Source organism: Podarcis muralis, chromosome 10, assembly GCF_964188315.1.
Source record: "Podarcis muralis chromosome 10, rPodMur119.hap1.1, whole genome shotgun sequence".
Classification (NCBI taxonomy): Eukaryota; Metazoa; Chordata; class Lepidosauria; order Squamata; family Lacertidae; genus Podarcis; species Podarcis muralis.
Window position 1 is genome coordinate 25498905 of NC_135664.1, and position 27678 is coordinate 25526582.

Below are 27678 nucleotides of genomic sequence, written 5' to 3' on the forward strand. Positions count from 1 at the left end.
AACAAGTGTTTTCTATTCTGTTGGAAGCCACCCAGAGTGGCTCGGGCAACCCTGTCAGATGTGTGGAGTACAAGTAATAAATTATTATTATTACTACTACTACTACTACTATTATTGTTGTTGTTGTTATTATTATTATTATTATTATTATTATTATTATTATTATTATTAAAATATTCAAAGAACTGGGTATTAGAATGCAAATGAATAAAGGCAGCTTTTAGGAACAGCAGAGATGGTACTAGGAAGCAGAGAAGGAACTATGCTTGTATGTGCCCTGGAGACCAAGTTAGGCTGCAGAGTAAAAAAAGGGTGTTGGTGATGCTGCCATAGGCTAAACTTGAGTGTTTTGGGATGCTGCTGATGTGCACTAGTTTCCATTGTGCCTAATTTCCCTCAAAGAAACACAGACCTTGGTGGTGGGCAAATACACCTGGAATCTCGTTCACTGCTGTGCAGAGATTGAGGTGGCTTGTAACAGCATAAGTTATTTTTAGACATGCACAAAGCTTGTTCCACGCAGCATGCAAGCTGCAACACATGCAGGAGAATCAGCAAGGTATAGTGGTTAGACCAGCATTTCCCCAACTTGGGTCTCCAGCTGCTTTGGGGCTACAATTCCCATCATCCCTGACCACTGGTCCCGTTAGCTAAGGATGATGGGAGTTGTAGTCCAAAAGAAGCTGGAGACCCAAGTTGGGGAAACACTAGGTTAGACAGGTGGGCTAAGACAAAGGAGACTTAGACTGAAATCCCTGCCTAGTGATGAAACACTCTGGATGACTTAGCCCAGTCAAGGTCTCTCAGTCTAACCTATTTCATAGGGTTGTTGTGAGGGTGAAATGTATTGGGGGAGGGGGGAGAGTTATGTATGCTGTCGTGATCTCCTTGGAATAAAGGTGGGATATAAATGCAGTAAATAGCTTAAATAAATATATTACAAAATTTATCATATATCTTCCATTGGTTTCCTCAGAAACAGTTTCTACAGAAATTAAGTACCATTTGTGCAAGATCTCCAATGAATCTAAGTTTGGAATTCTGCTTATCCAGATACAATCCCAAACTCTTATCTACTGGGCATTGTTGCTTATCTGTTCCATGGCCTTGTCTCTGTGCTGTGTTTAGAAACAGTTTGGCAAGCTGATATTCTTTTGGGACAACATTCCCCCCCATATGTATATGGTAGATTTGCAGTCTTAGAAATAATATGCACCGACACCACTAGATGCAGGTTAAAACAAAAACAAGACAAATGCAGAAGAGAAAATAACTATGATTATCGATTTGTAGAGTTTATTATTTGGGATATTCCAGTCACTGTATCAACAAAGGTTTGCTGAAAAGAAAGTTAACTGTTCTTAGTCTTGCCAAGACCCTTCTAAATCTTTGGGGAAACATCCATAAAAGATGCACTTATTTTATAATTACTAAAATAATTTTGAAAGATATCTTGGTCTAGGAGGGATAATACAATGGATTCACTGTGGAGCAATAAGCATAAATGAGTGTTTTTACATTTACTTAAGACATCTGTATAGTTGCAAAGGCAGTTGTGGGACACTAGAACTGACAAGTGATAATTGGCAAAGCGGATATTAATCATTAAAATGCTTTATGTAAAAGCTTGAAAATTGAGGTTCTGGTCTCTGCAGTGTTTTATATTAGCTGGAGTGGGGTATTTTTGCATGCTCATAAATTAGCAGCTTGTAGAGATATAGCCATATCTAATTACAGGGAAAAATGATTTGTATTTATTTTTAATTATAGCTTTTGCTCAGCTGAGCACTTCATTAATAACATTGCATGTTTAGTTTATTCTTTGTACATGATTGGCAAAACAAATTATATTTCCAAACCTGAAGCTGTCATCTGGGCATGATTATTTAAATATACCTAAACTGTTCAATATCTCTAACCTACAGGACAAAACTTTTGTTTTGTTTTGTTCACAGCTAAGACAGATCACCATTTTGTTCACACTGTACTTTATGCAGTATATAAATGGTGTTGTTTGAAAGCACATAGTAAACCACAGCAGCAGGTAAAGTGATTGGCTGAGGTCCTAAGATACCTATTTACTCTGTGTTTTCAGACATGTGTATTGCCCTTCAAATATTATTTGATGGACATAGTTAACCTACTAAGGGAATGGAAGCTCCTTTCGCTTACTCTAGCATTGAGAGTTGATCTCATTTTTCTGAAAGCAGATACATTGCAAAACATAACCTACTTTTCTTTTAAGATTCCCCACCTCTCCATCCTTGGAAGAACCATTGGTAGTAGTAATGATACAATGATACACCCGATAAAATACAGAACACAGTCTGACAGATTATAGTAGGAGAGGTGAGCTTGGGGGGGGGGCAACTTTCTGCTGCTAGCAATAAATATTGGCAGAAGTCCCCTTCTCATATACTTGACACATGCAGGTAGACACACGCATGCACACAATTCTCCTCCTCAGCTGCTCCATGCAAGTAAACAGAGGAATGCATGTTGTTTTTGCCTCCTCTCCGCTCATCAAAAGTTCAGTATGATGACCAGGGATGGGGCAAATCACATCCCCACCAATGCTGTGGCTGACTCCCCAATTTTTTGCTGTTGTTTCTAAAGACAATGTAGGTTCGCAGGAGGAAATGAAAGTACAGTGGTACCTTGGGTTACAGACGCTTCAGGTTAGAGACACTTCATATTACAGTCTCCACTAACCCAGAAATAGTACCTCAGGTTAAGAACTTTGCTTCAAGATGAGAACAGAAATTGCGCGGCGACAGCGGGAGGCCCCATTAGCTAAAGTGGTACCTCAGGTTAAGAACAGTTTCAGGTTAAGTACGGACCTCTGGAACGAATTAAGTTCTTTACCTGAGGTACCACTGTACATGTTTGTGGGGTTTGAGCTGTGAGTTAGCCATCCCTGGATTACAGTATTAAAGATGGCGTACAAGGCTAGCCAAAGACACTTTGCTTTCTAAGGCAGAGCAGCAAATAGTACTCTCTAACTTCCTGGACATGACACCCCTGCCATTTCAGGATTCTGGTTCCTTTCATTGGCCCACATTCATCTCATGGCTACTTTCTGGAAATGGCCCTGGAAGTAAGATCGGAATCACTGAAGTCCAGGGCCCCCAACTGCCCTGCTTTAAAAACCTCCAAGGAGGGAGAGTCCACAGCCTCCCAAGGGAGACCGTTCCACTGTTGAACAACCCTACGATATCCATTTGTTTTTCTGTATGTACTTTAAAAACCAACAGGTTTCATAACTTTGTCTAGAAATGAAATAATTAGCCCTGGTCTGTTAACCAGATTGCCATAGATTTATCTGTTAAATACATGCAGTCAGTGCTCAACTCTAGGCACATATGTAGCTTTACATACTTATTGTGCCGATTGATACACTTAGTATAGTATTGCAAACTGAAAGAGATGCATTGGTTGAGCCCAAGGACTTCCTATGTGCCGGGTAGGACTTTTTCTTTGATGAGCAGACCACTAAACCATATCACAACTCACTTTAGAAACTTCAGAAGTAGTTTGTCCTGAAAACACATGTCTAAAACTCCCCCTTGACTCTACAAAACTGGTATTATGGTTGTGTTTTTTTATTTTAAAAGAACCAATTTCCTGAGTAAAAAAATCACTGCTATTGCTATTAAAGCAATCCTACATTTACAGAGTCCAAAACACATAAGAATACCTTCCCATTAATCAACGTTCTAGAACCAGTGCCCAGGCTGCCCACTGATGCACAGTTACTTATCACCACTTATGGTGGTGAGCGTCATTTTTAATGCATTTCATTTATTAAATATGTTTATGCACATTGCTACAAATTTTACATGAGCAACACATTTCATTGAATAAGTTTAAACTCATCTGGAGTATCATAGTACAACTATATTCCAAACTACTCTACATAAATTAATGGGTTAAATTTCTCTCTCTCTCTTCTTCCAGAAACACACACATACACTTTATTTCACTCTGTGTGTGAGTCTCACAATCACTTTGGCTGTAGGCCTTCTTTGCCGGTCACCAATAGGTAACCCCCTCCATGTGAAAAGACAGATAATTATTTGTTACTGGCATTCTTGACAACATCATTTTGCAGAAATGATGGGGGGGGGGAGATAAATAATGATTGGAATAATTCATTATTACTTGTTGATTCTTGTACGCCAAATTGCCTCTTTCGAACATTTGTATCTTCAATGTGCTGTGATGGAACTAATGGGAATAGCAACACCGCCAGCACTGTTACATCTAGGGGAGAATAGATTGTGTGGGCGATAGCTACCAAAGTTAAATGAATCAGTTTGCAGTTAAGTCAGCACTTAGAATCTAATCAAGGTCTTAAACGGCAAAGGCTTGAATGGGGTGTCTGCAAGCTTATCCCACTCCACACTGCAGAGGTAAAAGAACAATCACCACCCACTCTGTTCTGTATCTTTAGTCCATCCTGCTTCTATGCAGCTGCTTGCACCTGAATACTGAAAACTGATAGCTGTTTGCTACATTGCATAGTCACAAAACGTAGGTTTGCCTTCTAGCCTATGCCTAGTGCAGACTTCCTGTTTGTTCCCAGGAGCCTTTAGTGGTTAATGCAGATTGGAGTCTTCAATGGGACAAGTTCTATTATTTATTTAATCAATTTATGAATCGCATTCCACATGAGTCTCAAGGTGATTCAGAAACATACCACGAACACAACTTTAAAGTTTCTTAAAAGCTACGAAGAAGAACTGGTGATAGATTGAAAAGCTATACAGAGTAAACCACCAAATAGTGATATTTTTACCCAGCTGAAAAAGCTTTCTGAAACAGAACTGTGTTTGGCTATTTCTGGCAAGTACAAATAGCAGGTTCCTGTGTCATATCTCAACAGAAATGTTGTTCCACAGAACCGGGGCAGCCACACTGAAAGCCCTGCTCCAAGTTACTGTGGAATGGACATGCTCTTTTGGGAACTTTAAGGTGAAACTGTCCTGCAGAGTGCAGTGATCTATTGGGTATAAATGGGATAAAGCAGTCTCTCAAGTAATCTGGTTCTGAGCCTTTTAGGAACTTAGATGTTAATGCCCAAACACTGATCTTGGCCTGGGAGCAGACTGGCAGTCAATATACCAGGTGGTAGTTTGCCCCCACAAATGGGTGAGCCTCTGTATTTGCAGTAAAGGTATCCCTGACCATTAGGTCTAGTCGCGGACGACTCTGGGGTTGCGGCGCTCATCTCGCTTTACTGGCTGAGGGAGCCAGTGTACAGCTTCCGGGTCATGTGGCCAGCATGACTAAGCCGCTTCTGGCAAATGGTGTTTCCTGCTTGGCAGAGGGTTGGACTCGATGGCCCTTGTGGTCTATTCCAACTCTATGATTCTATGATTCTATGAAATCAGAGCAGCGCACAGAAACACTGTTTACCTTCCTGCCAGAGCTGTACCTATTTATATACTTGCACTTGACGTGCTTTCGAACTGCTAGGTGGGCAGGAGCTGGGATCGAACAACGGGAGCTCACCCCGTCGCAGGGATTCAAACTGCTGACCTTCCGATCAGCAAGCCCTAGACCACAGCGCCACCCGCATCCCACCTTATTTGCAGTAGCAGGGCATAAATTTCTAAAATATATAATAATAAAATAAATGCCCAAATGAATTTTGAACTTGGTGATCCAGTGGTCAGATAAGTTAAATGTCAATTGAGATGCACGATGGGGTGTGTGATCTACCCCGCTCCAATTCATGCAAAAGTCTGCATGGATTTAGTCATTCCACATTCCCATTATACCGATTTAAGTGAACAATTTGGCCCATTCCCTCCCCCTCCTCTCCTGCAAATTGTAGAAGTAACATGATGGAGCTTTATGCCACGAAGGCTCTTTGATGTGCAGAGAACAGTGTTTCAGAGACAAATCTTTGGGAAGTTTCATTATAGCTATCAAATTATGCCTCACTGGTTTTTAAATAACAAGTCTATGCCTGTGACATTTAATCAGAGCTAGAATGGCATTTCTAGAAACTCATAATCAGGATTATTATTTTACTACTTCCACCAATTAAAATGTGTTGGGGGTTTTTTGGTCCCTTGAAAGACCATAAATACAAAGTCCTTGTTATTCTTGCATGTAGTTTTCACTTACCTTTGAAACAATCCTATCTTAAAAATATTTGTTTGGGAAAATTAATTATAAAATGCCTTTTAAATGTTATATGCAATACAAAGTAATTTTCAGCCCCCCCCCTTTTTTAGTAAAAGGGAATAAAAGTTTGAGACTACAGCAAACATTTATAATGAAAGGTATTTTCAACTGAAAATAAGCTTCGTCTTGACTTTTACTACTGTTAACAGTTTTATTAGATAATGGTTTCAGAATTAGAGAGAGAATATTTAATGACCTGATCCTGCAACCTGCTGTGCCAGCACATAAAGGCAGTGGGTGATGCATAGGAATTGCTATGTTTATGTCTGAAATTGTGCTACAATTTTGCCCCTGCAATAACAACCTTCTGCCATTTCTGCCAGCTGGTCAGAACTAATATAGAGGCTAATGATGGGTTACTCCAATAATTGTATTTCTGTGAATGAATGTGGAGAGCATTTTCTGAGTTGGATCTACAGAATAAAACATCATTTTATTACTGTCTTACTGTCCTCCAAATCCCTTCCAATAGTATTTGCTTTCTTGAACTACCCTAGTGTCACCTTAACTTGTCCACCATTAATGTATGACTGTACTGCATCTTATCTGCTAATCTTCGCTTTCTCCCCTTGTCAACACTGATTGACAGCCTTTGGTGCAGGAAATGTATCATTCCTAAATTGTTTAAGTGCTTAATGTGCCATTGATCTTTTCACAGAATGTGAACACAGTCCAAAGCTCCATGGAGCTAAGGGTCCACGTGGAGATCAATGCAGTCTTACAAGCCGGTCTTCTTTATTTTGTTGAACATCCCATAGCATAGAAAAAAAGATGGCAGTAGCTCTGTAGCAGAACACATGGTTTCCATGCAAAACAGCCCAGGTCCAATCCATGGGAAAGTATTGTATATCCTTCTGGGAAAGACTTCTGCTTGAAACCTGGGAACACTGCTGGTCAGTGATAGAAGTACTGAGTTCGATGAATCATTGGTCTTCCTCTGTTTCTCTGTAATGAGGAGTATGGTTCTCAAGAGTATGTGTACATGTATATAGCAGAATTGCCTGGATGGTAAGCTCTGGAGGAAGAGCACAGCAGTCTCCTGCAGGCAGAATCTGTTGTTCTGCTTTGACTCTGTATGCTTTGCCCATTCAGAATCAGCATGTGTCTTTTTCAAGGCATGGCGATAAGCATTATCAGTTGCTAATGTCTGTACCACAAGCTGCTGAGTTGCAGGAACTGGTACAAACCTATACTTTATGGGTGATCAGATAGCATTTAAAAGACCTTAAAACATTCTTAATTCTAAAATATTAAAAAAGATATGGGTGCATATTTCATTTTCTTAATATCTCCCAAATGCATTTTTAAAGATTTGATTTAGCAGTGATACAATGCATTTTAACTAGTTGAATAAGTATGGAACAAAAGGATGCTTTAAGTGCAATTTGCAAAATCGACAAATGATATACTAGCTTACCTTTGGTTATATTTTATTAGGATGCACATCCATGGTAATTGTTTTCCTTCCTCATACACTAAGTAGTAGTTTGAATAAATATATAGCGTATTAGAAATGCCATTAAGCAAATGATTCTTCATGGAATTGTTGAATGAAAGAATGAAATGAATTCTTTTCTAAACACAGCACAAATTCCCCCAATTATTTTTGAACTGATTGTTCTGTATTGTAGCCCAGGGGAGTACAAACATGCTATTTGTATGGGCTGCACTCTTATTTCTTCAGTCTGATTGAATTAAATACTAGAATAATAATTTAATCATCTACTTCTGAAGGTGATCCACTATGACAATGCAATGTTTATATCTAAAACAGTGCTTCTCTCTTCTGGCTTGGTGTTTAAAGGGTTTGTGTATGATGCTGATGCTGATGCATGCTTTGATTATTAAGTATTCAGTGTCTGTCATTTGTTTTGGAAACCATCCATCCTTGCGTATTGTCATGAGATATAGCTCATCAATTGAATGGCCATTTCTGTCTTTACAAGAAACATGAGACGAGTCAAGAAAATAGAGGTAGCTGGTTGGTGTGAGTGTTCCTGTTGGAATGACTATGCAAATTGCTGCCGATATTTTTGACATGGATGTTTTTCTGTCTAAATGTCCACCAATGGTGTTTTGTCAGAGATGGTGCTTCCATGTTGTTATGTTGGCAGGAGCAGTGAGAAGCTGCCAGATTTCTCTGCTTCTCAGCCCTTGTCCTTTTCCAAGCATATCCAGAAGGCAACAGAAGCTTGTCCATCTGTTCACACCTCACTCTTACAGTAGGAGAAGGGGGGATCTGATCTTTACAGCTCGAATTTCAGAGCTGTGTACAGAACAGAAGCATGACAGATGACAAAGAAGGGAACACAGTGAGACCAAAGATGGATAGATATGCCAGATGGGAAACTTGGAAAAGAAGACACCGTGGCACTTAGATGAATCAAAAAGGAGACAATCAAAAATCTCCTTCCGTTCTTGAAGAGGTGTAGTGATCATGATCAGACCAAAGCCCCATAGTTTGGATACATGCAAGAAGAGGAAGAAATGATATGTCCTCCAGTATTTTCAAGAAGGAAGAAAGCTATTATTCTATAAGCAAAACTACTTTTCTGCATGGAAGTTTACAGCAAGTAGAAGAAAAAGATGATGATGAGGAGGAGGACGAGTTTGGATTTGATAACCCGCTTTATCACTACTCGAAGGAGTCTCAAAGCGGTTAACATTCTCCTTTTCCTTCCTCCCCCACAACAAACACCCTGTGAGGTGAGTGAGGCTGAGAGATTTCAAAGAAGTGTGACTGGCCCAAGGTCACCCAGCAGTTGCATGTGGAGGAGCGGAGACACGAACCCAGTTCACCAGATTACGAGTCTACCACTCTTAACCACTACACCACACTAGCTCAACCCAAAGTTACAATGTTTGATTTGGAAAGTTCTTTAATCTCACATATGAAGAAATTAGGTGTGATTGCGCAGTGGAGAGGGAAAGGTCATTTACTTTTCTTTTATGTTTTCACAATACCAAAATCAGGCTCTGGAGCTAAACTTTGGTGATTCCTTGCTCAGATTGCCCTGGGAGCATTTATCTCCTACTAAAGGGGCTCTTCTGCTAGTACACTCTTCAGAAACTGTTGATTCCTAGACTAAGTGGACATAATGTGGTAGGAAAAAATCTGTTTTATAGGATGATAATATGCTTCAGAGTGTTGGGGGGGGGGTCACTTTCATGTATCAGTCTAGAGTAGATCTAGAACCAGCCCAAGTTTTAATTATCTGAGTCCCTTCCAGAGTCCAGTTTTAGGCCTCATACACTGAATCTCTCATAACTTGCATCGTCTGGAGCTCTTTATTCTTTTGACTGCTTGTTGAGCTTATGCAGACTCCTTTCCCTTCTTAATGCAATTAATAGTTATAGTCAGTGTTCATGTATTTAACATTTGGAACCTGGGTGTCCAGGTCAGAGACTAAAGATCTCAGACATGTTTGCATCCTGATACTTTTTTGAAAAGGTAACTGCCCATTATCCACAAAATGTGCCTAATTGACACATTTTGCTTGCATTCAGTTCTGAAGGAATCTATGTGTCTGCTAAAGAACGACTTCCGCTAAAGAAAAATATTTGAACTTTAGAGAAAAACTGTGAAAAGTGTAGCTCCCGTGTTTGACCCACAGCAGGGTATCAAAGAGCTTAAGTGGGTCATCACAAACTTGTCTCGCTAATTTTAAAAGAACTCTAGTGTGACAAATTGAGTCTGGATCCAATCTATAATATTGAGGAGGAGGAGGAGGAGTGGCTATGGACTTGCGGAGTTCAGTAGAAATAAGAGTTGCAGTCCACAGAGCTCATACATGTATACAGAAGAACTTGCCTTTTGGTAGACTGCTCCAGGTTTCAGCCATATAGGCAAAAGTATCCTAGTCCAATATTCCAATTTAAGTCAGGATCCTCGCATATAAATGCTTAAAGCACACAACCTACCTATATTAGCTTGATATAACCATATTTTTCATTCATTTGCCATGAACTCAGTGCCAGGAAGCCACAGTTAATTATAGCCTACCATTATATGCATACCATTATATGCATATATTATATGCGGGTGGCACTGTGGGTTAAACCACAGAGCCTAGGGCTTGCCGATCTGAAGGTCGGCGGTTCAAATCCCCGCGATGGGCTGAGCTCCCATTACTCGGTCCCTGGTCCTGCCAACCTAGCAGTTCGAAAGCATGTCAAAGTGCAAGTAGATAAATAGGTACCACTCTGGCGGGAAGGTAAACGGCGTTTCCGTGCACTGCTCTGGTTCGCCAGAAGTGGCTTAGTCATGCTGGCCACATGACCCAGAAGCTGTACGCCGGCTCCCTCAGCCAATAAAGTGAGATGAGCGCCACAACCCCAGAGTCGGCCATGACTGGACCTAATGGTCAGGAGTCCCTATACCCTTTACCTATATGCATACTAGGAAATTGTGGTTAATAGTTGACTGTGGTTAACTGTAGCTTCCAAACAATCCAGAATATGAAGCCATGGTTTGATGTTGGCCTGTGTGGAAGGCAATAATCATAGTTCCAAATTCACTTGTAACAGGAAACTATGGTTAACTGTGGCTTTCTGGTTTGTGGAAAAGGTGCAAGGAGCTTGTGCATATCTTGGCTTCTTCAACCAGGATTTGATTGTGTGAACCAGGTCACTTTCTTTTCCCTGGTGCTGCTTCCTATTTTGGCCTCAAATGTGGAACAGGGCATGTGGGAATTCTCCCATCTGGCTGTGCCCTACAGCATCTTATGTTCCTTTTGTGTTGTGTAAGACTGTTGTATTAGTTTATGAAAGGAACCAGGACTGAGTTAATGTAAAATAGAAGGGTGAATGTAGGAAGACTGACTGAACTTACTCCAGTGAAAAAACATGTGGAACTATGCTAGAACATTTTCTTGAGGACAGTCTGCTGGATCATGGGCGTATCAAAGACATTTTTCTCTCCAGTCTATATAGGAAGTGCAATTAACACAGAGAGAGGTATTAACATTTACTCAAAATGACTGAAATATATTTTACTTGAATGAATGCCTGTCTTGGTTGGTGTTTCCAAGAAGGAAAAAAAATCATGGCTCAAGCTGGGATTTATGCTGTCACTTTTAATTATTGTAATTACTATACAGTAGAGGAGTTTCATTTTTTAAATTGTTTTTACTTAATCTTTACTTCTTGTCTGCATGCTGTCCCTCACTGAGTAAAAGGAAAAAAAACAATTTAACATATTATTATGGAGTGGTATGTTTCTGTGGGAAATACTTAATGCTCCTATACAAATGAAAGCCAGTTAAAGACGAAAGATGAGAAGACACCAAGATAGGTTTCATTACAAAGGATTTCGTTTTCTTGCTGTTTCCTAAGGCCACATCCGAACCATACATTTAAAGCACTATTATACCTCTTTAACAGTCATAGCTTCCCTCAAAGAATTCTGGGAAGTTTCATGTTAAGGATACTGAGAGTTGTTAAGAGATCCCTTATTCCCTTCTCAGAGGTACTGTCACCAGAGTGATTTAACAATCAATCTCTCTTCCCAGGAAACTTTGGGAGTTGTTACTCTGTGAGGCTAATAGGAGTCTCCTAACAACTTTAGGAGACGCGGGTGGCGCTGTGGGTAAAACTTCAGTGCCTAGGACTTGCCGATCGCATGGTCGGCGGTTCGAATCCCCGCGGCAGGGTGCGCTCCTGCTGCTCAGTCCCAGCGCCTGCCAACCTAGCAGTTCGAAAGCACCCCCGGGTGCAAGTATATAAATAGGGACCGCTTACTAGCAGGAAGGTAAACGGCGTTTCTGTGTGCGGCTCTGGCTCCCCAGAGTAGCTTCGTCACACTGGCCACATGACCCGGAAGTATCTGCGGACAGCGCTGGCTCCCGGCCTCTAGAGTGAGATGAGCGCACAACCCTAGAGTCTGACAAGACTGGCCCGTACGGGCAGGGGTACCTTTACCTTTAACAACTTTCAGCACCCTTAACAAATTAATAATATTTATTTATTTATTTATTCCCCAGCCACTCCCAAGCTGTTATAATAGCGCCACAGATATGGCCTAACTTTATTGATCATTACAACTTACACAGTGTAATTAATACTGGACACTCATCTAAACAGTTCTAGCTCCAGGTTTTGTGGTACCCTGTCTTTTTCAGTGATGTTCCCTGCCTTTCTCTCTGGGCCAAATCCAAACAACTACCTAGAGGGATAGTGCCCAGCATTTGAAGGATTCTGCTGTTTCTCCTCACTCTTGTCCAGGGCCAGATTTAGGTTTGATTAGGCTCTAAGCTACTGAAGGTAATGAGGCCCTTTATATGCCCAGCTGTCCCTTGTCAACAACACATTGTTGCTGTTTTTTGTGTTGAATATATGCTATATGGTAATTTATGGACCTAATAGGTATCTAGGATATGGGTGGCACTGTGGTGTAAACCACAGAGCCTAGGGCTTGCAGATCAGAAGGTCGGCGGTTCAAATTCCCACGACAGGGTGAGCTCCCATTGCTCGGTCCCTGCTCCTGCCAACCTAGCAGTTCGAAAACACGTCAAAGTGTAAGTAGATAAATAGGTACCGCTCCGGCGGGAAGGTAAACGGTGTTTCCATGCGCTGCTCTGGTTCACCAGAAGTGGCTTAGTCATGCTGGCCACATGACCCGGAAGCTGTACTCCGGCTCCTTTGGCCAATAAAGCGAGATGAGGGCCACAGTCCAAGCGGTCAGGGGTCCCTTTTCCTTTATCTTTAATAGGTATCTAAAGCCATTTGCACTTAACAAAACGTATTTTATCAAAGTAATTGTTGAACTGAAATACAATTAAGAAGTATATTCTAAAGTGTGCTTCAGAAATCTTGTGTTTGAACTTGAATCCTGAGCCTTCTATATCAGATTGCAACTATTTCCTCCCTCTTGGACATATAGGCTGGGAGGTGGTGACCATGTTTAGATATTCCTCTCATAAGTCCCAACCTGCACTCATCTCCACAGCAAGATATTGAGGGTGTTTTTCTAGGAAGGTTTGACCATGTTTTGGCAAATGGAAAACTGCTTCCAATCTATTATTTCACTGGCATTAATCTTAGTTTATGCCTTTTTGTTTTTAGCTCCTTTATGCAGTTCCATTCCTCCAAGCTGGGCTCCTTGCATTCTCTTAATTATCTTTTTAGTTGATAATGAATCTGGACGAATCTCCATATTGGTAGTAACTCCAGTTGAGAAACCTACTTGGCACAAAGATTCCATTTCAGTTGGCAGGATTCTCTACCAGATCCACCCACCCTAAAGCCCATAGCAGCATCAATTTATTGAGTGCTTTATCAAAAAGCACAAATGCAGCAAATAGAGAAGCAGAGGCCAGCATAGTGATGAGCCAGCAAAGTGAATGCCTTTGCAGTACGGAATCCCCCTGTTCTAATATCATAATGCAAAGCAGTTCTAAGATCTGCCCTTTCTCACTGGTCTGCCTCTTGAATCTTGCCAGCCTACTAGGAATCAGCAGGACAGGCATTAGCAACCCTACCATAATTTCTCTTACTTTATGAAAGGGCACAGTGGCAGTAACGTTCCTATTTTACCTTCTGTCAGGCTCCTTTGCATCATCACTTAGCAGTAGTCACAGATAGGGCCATCACCACTCCCTTTCTTTCTTTCCCTACCTACCTCAGGACCCACAAATATTAGCCAGGGCAGCAAAAAGGGACGCAGCAGTGATAGAGGCTGTCCCTGGCAGAAATGGACACAAATACTGTGTGTTTCCCACAAGGAACATGAGGTCCCAGCCTGCGGTACTGCCATTGCTGCCTTACCTTTTTCTTCCTTGGGAAATATTTGTGGGCTGATCAGGAAAAGAGGTGATGTTAGCAGAGGTAGCAGCAGCTACTTCAAGTGAGTGTTTTGCACACCCTCTCGTTAAGCGTGCTGAAAGGATGGAGCCCCTTTCAAGGCAAATGGAAAGGATTCTTGTGCATTTCCATTCCAGCAGATGGGACAGAGCTTTGGATTTACTATACAGGGATGTCCAATCAGATAAATAATAATAATAATAATAATAATAATAATAATAATAATAATAATAATAATAATTATACCTTGCCCATCTGGCTGGGTTTCCACAGCCACTCTGAGTGGCGTCCAACAAAATATTAAAATATGATAGTCTGTCAAACAGTAAAAGCTTCCCTAAACAGGGCTGCCTTCAGATGTCTTCTAAAAGTCTGGTAGTTGTTTTTCTCTTTGACATCTGGTGGGAGGATGTTCCACAGGGCGGGTGCCACTACCAAGAAGGCCCTCTGCCTGATTCCCTGTAACTTGGCTTCTTTCAGTGAGGGAACCACCAGAAGGCCCTCGTCGCTGGACCTCCATGTCTGGGCAGAACGATGGGGGTGGAGATGCTCCTTCAGGTACATTGGGCCAAGGTAGATCACTGCCAGTCTATTTATAGTGGGAGTAGAAGGCTGCCTCTTGGAAGCTGGACATGCCCGTACTATAAGGACTACTTAGGATGAAAGCTTGCAGTGAAACATGAACCCAGAGCCTGAGAGAAGTCAGCCTTTGTAGGATCAGAAAAATTCTTGCCAAAGAAGGGCACACAGAATAGCTAGGTAGTCTAGCAAATTAGCCATTTGAACAAAAGTAGATTAAATCAGATCATTTGGTAAAGGCTTTATACTATCACAATTCAATTTCTATTCTACCGTATGAAAGTTCTACCAATACAGATAGTGCATTCCTGGTTTCCTATGTAGTTATTATGAAATATGTGTTTAATTCCTCGTGATTTATTCCCATGTCTAGCAGGTTATTAAATATTAAGGAAGCTAACTCTCCTTCATTGAGAGGAATACTTTTTTTTTCTAACAGTAGGTTCTTCCATTTGCTGACTTTTTGCACAGTTATTTTCTCACAACAGTGGGTGGATACTTAGTACAGTCCCACTTAATCAACACCCAATTATCCAGAAACTGATTACCAGATGATTGCTCAAATCCTGTAGAGCTTTGCATCTTGGAATGCCATTTCCTGGTGATTTGAAGATTGAGACATTTTATATGAAATCCTGTTTCTGTTTTACAAGAGAATTGGAGGGGCAGCTGAGGACAGAGTAGATGGGGGCTGAGTAGAGATTCAAGTACAGACTCAGGGCAGGTTTCTGCTTTAGAATTTTGTTTCAGTTCCAAGTTTAGTTCCGCTGCATAAAAAATCATCATGCCTTTGCGCCAATCTCCCAGCTTTGTCTTTACAAAAGATTGGTTGAAGCAGGAATGACAAAGGGAATGGAGCCAATCCCTTTGCTGTGTTCTAACAGCTTCTAGCAGTACAAAACTACTGCTGCAGATCTTATATTTTCACAGAATCACAGACTTGTAGAGATGGAGGGTCATCTAGCCTAGCACCCTGCAATGCAATAATAATACACAGGCCTCAACCCCCCAACACTGAGATTAAGAGTCTTCAGCTGGGCATTGCTAGTCCTGGAGTCATACTGTGCTTCAGAGCCCACGTTTATTACCCCCAAGCAGACAACTACAGCTTTGTGGTGGCACCAAAAATGTACTGTGAGTTGCAAATTATGATCATAGCAGAACAGTCATGCAACAATGATTATCCAGATTTAGTCAACAAACATTATTTCTATGCCGAACTGGTTTTGTGAGCAATACCAGAGAAGGAACGAGATTTTACCCATATGTGAGATCATGTTGACCCATGCGTTGCCCATTAAAGTACCAAGCATATGTTCACCTGAGTGTGAGGCTGTGGCATTTCCAGTGAGCATGGCTTTCTCATTCCTTGCCCACAGCATGGCTGCGTGGAAATATTGACTTTATACCAACGCAGGTGCAGGTCAGATACGAATAGCTTCCTTGAGCTTAACTTATGGAGAAGAATATGAGCAGGTGAAAATCCCCAAGTAAAGAAAAACATAGAGGAAAAGCCCATATGAATTTAACCTTTGTACCTGCCACTTTTCTGTATGGGAAGAGGTAGAATTTTCTGATATTGCTCATTTTAAAACCAGGGGTAGGGAACTGAACACCCTGTTACATTCTGCAGGGTTGTGAGCCTGTAAGAATAAGAGCGTATCATTTAAAAACTGGGATGCGGAACCTGTGACCCTATTGGACAAGAATTCCCATAATTCCTGACAGTTACCTGGGCTGGTGGGGACAGATGGCAGTTAAAATCCAATAACATTTTGTTCTGCCTTACTGTATGCTATTGATGTTGATGTTTTCATTTACATTTTATTGTTATCCACTCTGGAATTGTCAACTACCATAGATATTTTCAACCTTTTCGGTTCCCTGAACCCACATTTAACCCAAACATGCATTTAGGGGCACATTTCTTAAACTTTTACTCTATATTTGCATGGTGGTAGTGCTCCTGCTGTGACACACCTTGGATCAGGCTAGGATTCAAATACCCCAATGATCTATGATTAAGAGTGTGGTAGAAATTAAAAAATAAAATAAAATAAATGGATGGCCACAGGTTCTCCATCCCCACTTTAAAGATTTCTGTTTCTAAAGACTTTTCAGAATAGTGTGCTTCAAAAGGAGAAATGTCCCTGTGGTTTCTGTGGTGTTAGTGAAGGATCATGAGCTTTCAAGACCAACTCAGGATAGAAAATAAAAAGGTGACACAAAAAATGTACGATAGAACAGAACCACTGGATTAACCAGCTTTTCACAATCCTGGGACATGCTATCTGATATCCCAGGGATTTAAAACCTTCAGAGAAATACTTTGTGGTTTTCCTAGGCAGCTGATTTCAATGTTTCCTTCCTTCCTTCCTTCCTTCCTTCCTTCCTTCCTTCCTTCCTTCCTCCCTCCCTCCCTCCCTCCCTCCCTCCCTCCCTCCCTCCCTCCCTCCCTTCCTTCCTTCCTAGTTCATTACTAGGAAACACTCGTGAAATCCACCACCCCCCCACCTTCAGGGACTTTATTTGTTTCCCCATGGGTTCCTATCCACTGTGCTTGGTTGATGGATAGCTATTGGGTAAACCACAGCTCTGAAGCAGTCCTTATGCTTCAATCCAGCAAGCCGAAATTGGGTCAAGCCAAAGTGATGAGCTTCCCAGCAAGAAATGTAATATAAAGACCAATAAGGGCCCTGTTGCATGCAGTAGAATCAAAGGGAGTGATGCCATTGCTAACTGAAGGTGGTGTTGAATCAAATGACAGCAATTCGCAGGGCACTCTGAAAATTAGGTAGGATGCTTTTGACGTGCTACTGAGAATTGCATTTTAATTATTTTGTTGTTGCATTTGTTTGCAGTATAAAATTTCCCCGATAACAAAGTTCTTCACGGAACCGTATCAAAATGTTGCTAACGTGGAAAGAGAAATCAATAAAATAAATGAAAGCAGGGATATTTATTGTTAAGGATTCCAAACTGAGTTGGTGCCATAATAGAAAGCAACTACAAATCCTGTTCCATTGTGAGAGTGGAATGGGCCACCCCAGATCTCCTTCCCATCTTATTCTACATATTGATCCATCAATTTTTTATCCCAGTCTTTTCCTAAGGAGCACATTGTGATATACAGGGCTCCCCCAACTACATCCTCACAACAACCCTGCTAAGTAGGGTTAGGCAGAGAGAGTGCGCCTGGTCAAAGCTGCTCCAGGGAGTTTCACATTTCAATGTGTATCTGAACCTGGGTGTCCAAAGACTCTAACCACTGTATCATGTTGACTCTCATACCATGATATACCATGATATAATATTGCATTTTAGAATGTGGTATTTGAACATCTTTATATTAGTTCAGTCACTCTGCCTTCCTATTTGCAGGTGTAAAACCGTTAGAGTAAGACAGAAAAATAATAATAATTATAGACATGGTTCCTGATTCCTGAATGTACCTTTTAATCAATGAGCAGATGAAGGAGGGGAAGTGGGTCCTGTTTCTTATGTCAAAAGGTGAGTACTGTTTAAAAGAGTCATTTTAAGATATGTGCATGCTAGGCTGGAAAAAATACAGTGCAGTACTTTCTGTGACATATTTGCCTGAGGAGAGTTTTACATAGTATTCTAAAAAGTCTTATGTATAGGACTTAAATCTTTTTGCCCCCAGTTAGCTTGGCTATGGAGAAGAGGCAAGGCTTTATGAACATCAAGAAAGCTTTAGAAGGTTTCAGAAATTGTTCTAGTTTTCTCGCGGACAGGAACTGGGACTTCAGATCTTCCCTTATATAGATCAAGTGGTTTATCTTTGCCTGATCCCAGAAGGCAACTGCTACAATTGCCTTCCTGCCTTTATAGAACCTATGAGACAAATGCTTTTTGTCCTAAACTCCTGCACTGTGCAGCTCAGTACTTAGGCACACTTTCCTTGGAGTAAACCCCATGGAACACAATAGGACTTGCTTCTGAGTAAAAATTGACTGAATAATGTTTGATGTATTGGATATTGGGCTAGCTTATATACAATTACCATGGTAGAATGAACTTTACCTGCCTACTTGCCTCCCTCCCTCTCTCATAGCTTTGTATCCAGGTAAACATCCTATTAGACTGAAATGTCTAACCTTTAAAAGACTAATCACAGGGCTGAAATCATTCGTCTTAATTTGTTTGCACTTTTAAATGAGAGGTGCTGAGGTTTGAGCCTGCCATAGAATAATGTCCTTTGTCCTAGTACCCCATACCATTAATACAGTGGTACCTCGGGTTAAGAACTCAATTCGATCTGGAGGTCCGTTCTTAACCTGAAACTGTTCTTAACCTGAGGTACCACTTTAGCTAATGGGGTCTCCCGCTGCCACTGCGCCACTGCCGCGCGATTTCTGTTCACATCCTGAAGCAAGGTTCTTAACCAGAGGTACTGTTTCTGGGTTAGCGGAGTGTAACCTGAAGCGTCTGTAACCTGAAGCACATTTCAATCTGTAAGGTACCATTGTATCTTACAAATGTGAGCTGGCTACAATGTTTCTGTAGAGCCAAAACACTCTGCATGTGCTCCAGTGACCTCTGTTTTCACAATTGCCTCAAGTACCCCAGGACTTGGCTTTTAGTGTTTAAAACAAGCTCCAGAGCTAAGCCCTAGTGGTTCAAATCAATACCTGAAGGCAGATATAGGCTGCAGTCATCAGCATGCCTGTTTCAATGCCAATTTGATTGAAATAAGTGGGACTAACTGTAAAGTCAATTTTGTTCAGGATCGCCATGTAGCAATGTATGTGTATTGAAATGACTTTTTTCTTTAGTTACATCATACGAACATGTGTCACCACAGTAATTGAATCACTCCTCCTTTCTTCTTCTTTCCTTCTCTTCTCTCTTCTGTATCTTAACAATGTTCTCAATGGTTCTCAAGGTCCAGGGTAGTGGCTCCATAAGCCAGTGGTTAATTTTTCAAGCAGTCCTGGAGGGTTGGCAGCTTCCCAGGGTTATTTATTATTGAAAAACTATGCTCTTCTTCATAATGAATTCCACCTAAGCTTGGCATTCAAGATGGGGGCCGAGTCTTAAGGTCAGATATAGCCCAAGCACTATGTCAGGCCAAGCCCCTTGGTTTGTGGCTTTATGGGAATTTTTGACATATTGCCAACCTATCCTACTCCCAGTCGCTATAACGAGGGGTTGCTCTGTACGCTTCCACACCTTGTTCCTACTCAAGGCTAGATTAGACGATGGGTAAGTAGGATGAAGATACAAATGACTGCCAGAACCCTCTTAATTGTCTGGCTGTTCTCTGAACAAAACAAACTGTGCCAATAGGACATTGCTTGGGGGTGTTAGGCTGGTTTGGTGGGCCAAGGCGAAGGAAAAGTCATGGTTGAGAAACAGCTAAATGATCCCTTTCCTCCATAACAGTGAGGTTGTCTGAGTCACATTGCCTGAGCTTTGCAGAAACCATAAACCCACAAACAGTGCTTTTCCTGGGTTGATTCTGTATGTACCAGAGGGCTTACTAACAGTACTTGCCTCCTCTTATTTTTTTTTTTTTTAATCCTACATTTTGTGTCTTTGACTACAAAGTCCGAGTAAGACTTTGTAGTCCGAGTGAGAGTGCTTCTTTTTCTGTTAAACTGTTGTTGCATGCCCTCCAACATTTCATCAATGAAAATAGGGATGTCCTATTCCATTATTATTACTGTAACTATAACTATAACTAACTAACTATAACTGTAACTATAACTAATATACCCTACCCATCTGGGTTGCCCTAGCAACTCTGGGCAGTTTCTAACATCAAACATAATAGATAAAAGCATAATAAAACACTAAACATTAAATACTTTCATATTGAGGGTTGCCTTCAGATGGTTCAGGGGTCAGATAACTCCATGCCCTCCAGCATTTCTCTGATGAAAATAGGGATGTCCTAAGGAAAAGTGGGACATTCCAGGCTCAAATCAGAAACTGGGGTGGCTTCTGTAAATCTAGGACTATCCTGCTAAAATAGGAACAGCTGGAAGGTCTGTTGTTGTTGGAGAAATGAGGTTACATATTTTTCTGTAGCATGTTCTCCTTCCCTCCACCTTCATGGCACATTTTCTTCTAGAAAGGAACTGTCAGAGGGAAGCTGCTTTATTTAGGGTCATTAGGTTGTGGGTAGATGAGAATTAACTGTGGTGAATCAGGCAATGCTACCTGTCAGCACTAGACTGGATCCATCTAGTTAAGAAGAAAATCTCTTAGAGATTTGACTTGTCAGATATCTGCTATTAGCCACACACATCTCTGACACGTTCGCAAATTATCCATGTGAAATACGGATGCTTGGCAAAATCCATGACCCCTGACTGTTGGCGCTGTCAGCAAATGTCTGTTTAGAATGAAATATTTTAAACTAACTTTGGGGCAGACTTTTCACCAGGCCCTGGGGAAGTAGCAAGCTCTCTTAAGGTTTATGCCATTACAATTGTCACATGTTAATTGCTAAGGGGATGTGACATATCATCTTTATGCTGATTTGTGGAACGATTCCATGCTTGACTTGTAGACGATTCACATTGTATTCTCATGTATGTTTCCTCAGCAGTAAGTTCTGCTGTGTTCAGTTGGACTTAGTCCCACATAACTGTGCACACACTTTCCTGGGGTATACTTCTGAGGAAACATGCATAGGATTATGATGAGTGGCTGCAGCTAGGAACATGCCACTGCCACTAGGAACATGTGCTTGGGAATTATCCTCATTGAACTCATTGGGATTTACTTTTTCACTTATGCATTAGTAAGCATGCATAGGATCGGGCTGCACGCATAGCAATTTGCTGTACATTCTTTTCTTGCACTTAGCTATTGCAAATACCTACATATGAGCAGAACTTGTCCTGCACAAAGGCATCCAACTCAAGGCAGAAAATGAAATTTAAAAAGCAAGGATGTTAATAAATATAGAGATTTTACAGCAGAGACCACCATGTTCTATATATAGCAGAAACAACATATAATTAAAAAATCTGTAAAGGTAAAGGTAAAGGTACCCCTGACCATTAGGTCCAGTCGTGACCGACTCTGGGGTTGCGGCGCTCATCTCGCTTTATCGGCCAAGGGAACCGGTGTACAACTTCCAGGTCATGTGGCCAGCATGACTAAGCTGCTTCTGGCAAACCAGAGCAGTGCACGGAAACGCCGTTTACCTTCCCACCAGAGCGGTACCTATTTATCTACTTGCACTTTGAGGTTCTTTTGAACTGCTAGGTTGGCAGAAGCAGGGACAAAGCAACGGGAGCTCACCCCATCGCGGGGATTCGAACCACCGACCTTCTGATCGGCAAGTCCTAGGCTCAGTGGTTTAGACCACAGTGCCACCCGCTTCCCTAAAGTCTGTACTTTCCACAAATTGAGGTTTGCTGGAGGCAATCAGTTTTAGCCAACCTCTGTTTAGGGTTGAAGCAATTACTAGGTCTATGCTTATCGGGGGAAACATTTTAACTTGTTTTGCCCTTTCCTCCACTCTTCCTAGGTGGTGTTGGTGGGGCAGAGCCTCTCTTAGTCCTTGACGATGATTCAAACACTCCCCTGCTGCCTTCTTGCATGGGGAACACAAGGGGATTATTTCTGCTTTCTTTCCTTTGACACTTCCTACACTGTTGTAGCTTTCAATTCTAAGTGGAGTAGTGAAGCAATTCCCAGTGGATATTTTTGGTAGTTGTTCATATGTAAGTTACATGCTGTGAGTCTCTAATTTATTCAGCAAGCCATTGCAAAAATTGCCAGGCCCCTAGATACAGCACTGTGCAAACAGTCATTTTTTTCCTTAATGCAGGTAGCCAGATATCCAGGGAATTCTCGCTACGGTTGAACCTAACCTTTTTTTCCCCCTTACAAAATGTTTTGTAGATTATAATGCATTTTCTTGCACAGCAGTTATTCACATGACAAGAGCCTCCCGGTAAAGACTCCTGGGATAATGCAAGTAAATAGTAGGCATTTTGAAAAGCTACCCCCCCCCCCCACTTTAGAATTTTGTTCAACTATTGCAGTGTTTAAATAGAGATTTTTTAGCAGCAAGGGATACTGGTAAGTGGTTTCTTTTTCGCTTAACATGATTGTAACAGATTCACAGATATGTTATTCTGAGCTGTTACCCAGCTTGATATAAATACTGTGGAGAATTTTTTTTATTTTTTTTTATCTCTAAAAGTCAGCAGGCTTTTGCCAGAATGGAATTTGGCTTATGCCTTTTCTGTGAACAGCAACAGTTGCTCATAATGTCGCTGCTTTACTTTATGCTGATTTTCTTGGATTGCATCTTTTGTTTCCACAAATGCAGACAGGCACAATTTGGCAAGGAAGCATGTAGGTTAGGAAGTCATGGACCCAGTTCAGATGTTCTGTGGTCCCATGTGGGGCTTGCAACTTGGCAGGGATTGTGGGGAAGTGGTGGTTTCCATGTGCAGCCACCATGATTTACACAGCTGTATTGCATGCCCCCCCCTCGATGCTGCTGTAAGGCACAAACTATGGTAGCACTTGACAGACCCTATGTTGAGGTGCCCATTCATAAATTGCCACCTACAGTCTATTCCTGCCAAGTCATTGACCTGTTGGAGCGATCAAAGCAATTCCATGGAGGCCACTAAACTTCTAAACTGAGCCTTTAGCCCTTGTGATTTTCAAACATTATATCTTGATGGTGGTTCTATCAAATGTTAAATCTTTCAAGGCAGTCACCCATGCCATTTGCATTTTAGTTAATTCAGCTTGCTCAAACTATCCCAGCATTTCACATCACAATATACCACAATATACCACATATACCACATATACCACAATATACCAGGTATATACTCTTATACCAGATTGTGCTGCTTAATGAGGTGGAGTGCCCTGACTGGTACCCTTGGTTGTCACAGTGTTCTTCAGCCTTGGGTTCCCAGATGCTGTTAGCCTGTAACTTCCACCATTCCTGACCAGTGGCTAAGCTGGCCGGGGATGATGTGAGTTGTAATCTACCAACAACTGGGGACCCAAGGCTCTGACCTATAAGAAGCACATATATGCCATCAGCTGGTGTGTATGCTCTGGTAACCTCTAGATTAGATTACTGCAATATGCTATACATAGGGCTGCCTCTGAAGAAACTTCTGCAGATTTCAGTGGGCAGGATGCTCAGTGAGACAAGACAGTTTGAGCGTATGACACCAATCCAGGCCCAATTGCATTGGCTGGTAAATTGTTTCTGGGCCCAATTCAAACTGCTGGTTTCGACCCATAAAGCTTTAAATGGCTCAGGACCACAATACCTCAAGGACCACCTATGCCCATACAAACTGACCTGGATCTGAAATCATGTGAGGTCCTTCTTAGAGTGTGTTCTCCTAAAGAGATCTTGAGGACAGCAACACAACATGAGAATGGGCCTTTTCTGTGGTGGCTCTTGGCTTGCAGAATGCTCTCCCTAGGGAGGCTCACCTGGTGCCTTCATTATACTGTATCTCCTTAGGTGGAAGGTGAAAACTTTTCTCAATAACCAGGCCTTTGGCTAATTAAAAAAAAAAAAAAGCCTTTTAAACTTTGGGGTGTGTGTGTATTGTTTTTGTTCATTATTATTGTATTCATTTTTTTGTTTTTATCTTGTAAACCACCATGTGATCTTCAGATGATGGGTGGTACATAATTTTAATAAATAATAACAATAATATGCATAAGAACTGGGCATGGTGTACAGTCACTACACCTTATGGAGAATGCACACATAACCTGCCCATGTAGAGTAGTGTTTCCCAAACTTGGGTCTCCAGCCTCTTTTGGACTACAATTCCCATCATCCCTGACCACTGGTCCTGCTGGTTAGGGCAGATGGGAGTTGTAGTCCAACAATAGCTGGAGACCCAAGTTTGGGAAACCCTGACATAGAGGGATAGGAGTCTAGGTGGGCTGCAGTTGGCTATCATGCATGTGTCTGATCCAGGCAAGCACCCGAAGCTGCCATTACCAGTTGCCTGCCAAGGCTCCTGTGCCAGCTGGGGGACTGCTGCCAATCCCACTCAGGTGGGTCCACTCATGTAAGGAAGAAGAGGTAGGGGTCACCTGGAGGAAGGGGTCCCACCAAGAACACTTTGCCCAAGGGACTTCTGAAACCTAGAACCAACACTGTGTGGTGGTATGTACCACAAAGTATGGAAAGAAGCACCTCTGTGTAGATGGAGAAAGGGACATTGCAAATGTAATGGTGTGCAATTGTATGAATATGGTTACTTTTGTGGGGAGATGGCAAATCTGCTGCTGGGCTACATAGTGTTCTAAATTGAGAGCTCATGTGATATAGTGTTATTCTAGATCAAACAAACAAAAAATACAGCCAGCCATAGAAAAGTGGCCTGTCAGGAAGAAGGCTCTGCTAGAGTCCTTTTCCTTGATGACTACTTTTCTCTTTGAAGGTTTTATTTTTTTTTATTTTTTTTAAGGTGGAACGTTTTAATTATCTAAGCATCTACTTGCAGTCTGCTGTGGGACAGCCTACAAACACGCTTACTGCTCTTGTTATTTCTTATAGTTTCCTATAATAAATGGGATTATAGTGTGCATGTTTGTTGGGAAAAGATGTCAGAGCATTCAAATCCTAGTTAGCTAAGGTTTCAAGGAGGTTGCTACTAGACACAGATGGAGCTTTGTTCGTCTTATTTTGTAACTGGCAGAGTGGTTGCTGATTGGGTGCCAACCTGAAAAGACCTAGAAATTCTCTCCAAGGAATGAGAAAACTATTCTAAATAACTCCAATATGGCACTGGTGAAGGTCTGATGGGACTTGGTAGATAACTCTGGTTTGTACTACACCACGACTGAGATCATGTTTCTATGCTCTCAATGTCTAGAGCAACACCTAGTGTAACCCAGAAAGGTGGAGGAAAATCATCTATCTGTTGACTAATGCATCAGCTGCAGACAAAGAATGGCATAAATGATGTTTTCTCATTGGCCAAACCTTACAAAAAGCAGTACTGATCTCTAATCAGTATAAACATATCAGATTACTTTTTCAGATTGCACAGGCCAGCATTTCCTCTTTTCAAGATGAATTTGACCTTGCTATAATTGAACTTTTCTGTGTTACTGTGATTTCTCCTCAGGTAGGGTGATTGCATTCTGTATTACCTTGAGTTAGTTCTGGTTTTCATTAAGTTGTAGTATTAGATTAATATTATTGTTCCAACATATTTATATGTCTCTTACAAGCTCTCTCTTTTTAAACATGTTTGTGCAAAACACTTTATAAATTGTGCCAGTTTTCTTGTCACATTTTAGAAGTTTAGTTTGCAAACAATCTGCTTCTGACAGTGGGGTAAAAAGTTTTTGATCTGTTTTTCAGCACCAGAAGTTGCCATTGAATGAAGAATTCTCAAAATTGCTGCTTAACTTGCCTGAACTGTATTTTTTTATGATGCCGGAAAGGAAAACCATAGGGTTTATCAGTTGCCACTTTTTGGATAATATTACTTTTGCTTTTTTAAAACACAAGCTTGTCTTTATCTTCTTCTCTCACAAGAGTTAGCACTAAAGTTAGCTATTGAATGAGCTTGTATGTGCATACTCTGACCAAAAGTTGCAGCAGCCTTTCTGGCTATGGCGACAGATGTTTACTACTATGTATTAGTCAGGAGCTGGTTTGGGGAAAGCATGTGGGTTTGTAATTGACTGTAATTCAAGTCCAAAGATTGGGTTACGTCCATATGGCTGATGAAAAATGAGTGATTTGCTGGCACGAACCAGTAGCACTCCCTCTCTTCCTCCTTGCAGGGGTGATATTCATGAACACAGCATTTTGACAAGCTCACCTCAGTTAACAGCTCCAGCATGAATTTCATACATATCTCAACAATGAGCATCATCTTTTTAATCTTTTCAATAGAGAATTTTGGCGTGGCACACTGGTATCACACCAGCTTCATCTAGGAGAGGTATTAATGGGTACTTACCTACCTAGTGTGTTTGTATAGGCTGCAATTTAATAAACAGGTACCTCTCCAAACCACATGTACCTGGTTATTCCAAATGTACTGATACCACTACCGACTCTCTGGGGAGAAAAAAATTAAAACTCACAGGCTTGCAGTCCTTTCACATTATATATTATCCCATTATTCCAGCAGGGTTTGCAGCATGTTCTTCAAAAGACAGGATCACCTGTAACATTGGTATATAGCCATGGCTAAAACTACCTTGATTGTTCTTTGGACATGCATGAGTGTGGCTCCTTGCTCTTTTTTGATATTCACAAACATGGCATTTTGACAAGCTCTACGGCATACTACCACACCATTTGCCTATTTCTACACCACTGCTATGTGGAACAAGGTAGCCTAGACGTAAAGTGACCCAAGGCAGCTTGGAATGTTATTGACCACATAAAAATGAGCCACAAAAGTCCTGAGTACGTATCGGGTGCGGGCATTCAGCCCCCACTCCCCTTGACCCTGCTTTCATTCAAGCGGTGCACTAAATACATCACCAAAGATGCAGTATGATTTATTTCATTACTGCAGTGTAACATATTTGCATGAGCTGAAAGCAGGAGGGTTGCAGCTCTCCTTGAAAGAGGGAAAATGTGCTCGCCAAGGTAGATTTCATGCAATGGTTGTTTGCTTCTGGGTGATGAATCAGGCTCAAGGGTTCTTTTAAAAAGAAAACACACACACACACACACACACACACACACACAAGCAAGCAAGCCGCTGGATTTTATGCAGCTTCTGAAGAATGACAAGCAAGCTTGCCAGTAACAGGAGCAAATGCATCACCACCTTTCCTAGCCTGAAAAGGGAAAGGAACGCTGCCTTAAAACTCATTCATTATCTGAGGGGAAATCAAATGTGGTGGCATATTGCCGGGGCTGCTTTATTGCCATCATTTAGAAAGGTCAACTGAATTAATCGACTTCTCGCCAAACATACTGTTAAGCTCCCCACTTCCTGACATATTTATGAGAAAGTGACAGGTAGGAAGAAGATGACTTGTCGTTTCTGCTGGGTTTCTCCCCCCCCCCCCTTTCAATTTTACACTGCAGAACCAAGATTAACTTTCGGGTTGGAGTTGTCCAGGAAAATAGCTGCTTTGGCA

The 27678-nt window shown here is 41.4% G+C and overlaps 2 protein-coding genes across 4 annotated transcripts in view; one reads left to right on the top strand and one right to left on the bottom strand.

The window, feature by feature from the left end:
* IMMP2L (inner mitochondrial membrane peptidase subunit 2) overlaps window positions 1-27678 on the top strand; it is a 489148-nt gene that overhangs the window by 185184 nt on the left and 276286 nt on the right. The window contains exon 4 of one of the 2 annotated variants that reach the window (XM_077934640.1): window positions 14476-14587. The exons of the other annotated variant lie outside the window; for it this stretch is intronic. Coding sequence (XP_077790766.1) covers window positions 14476-14572 — 97 coding nt within the window. The 3' untranslated portion in view covers window positions 14573-14587. Of the gene's footprint in view, window positions 1-14475; window positions 14588-27678 lie in introns of those variants that run through there. 2 annotated transcript variants of the gene reach the window in all.
* The window catches only part of LRRN3 (leucine rich repeat neuronal 3), a 43138-nt gene that overhangs the window by 13635 nt on the left and 1825 nt on the right, over window positions 1-27678 (bottom strand). The window lies entirely within an intron of this gene.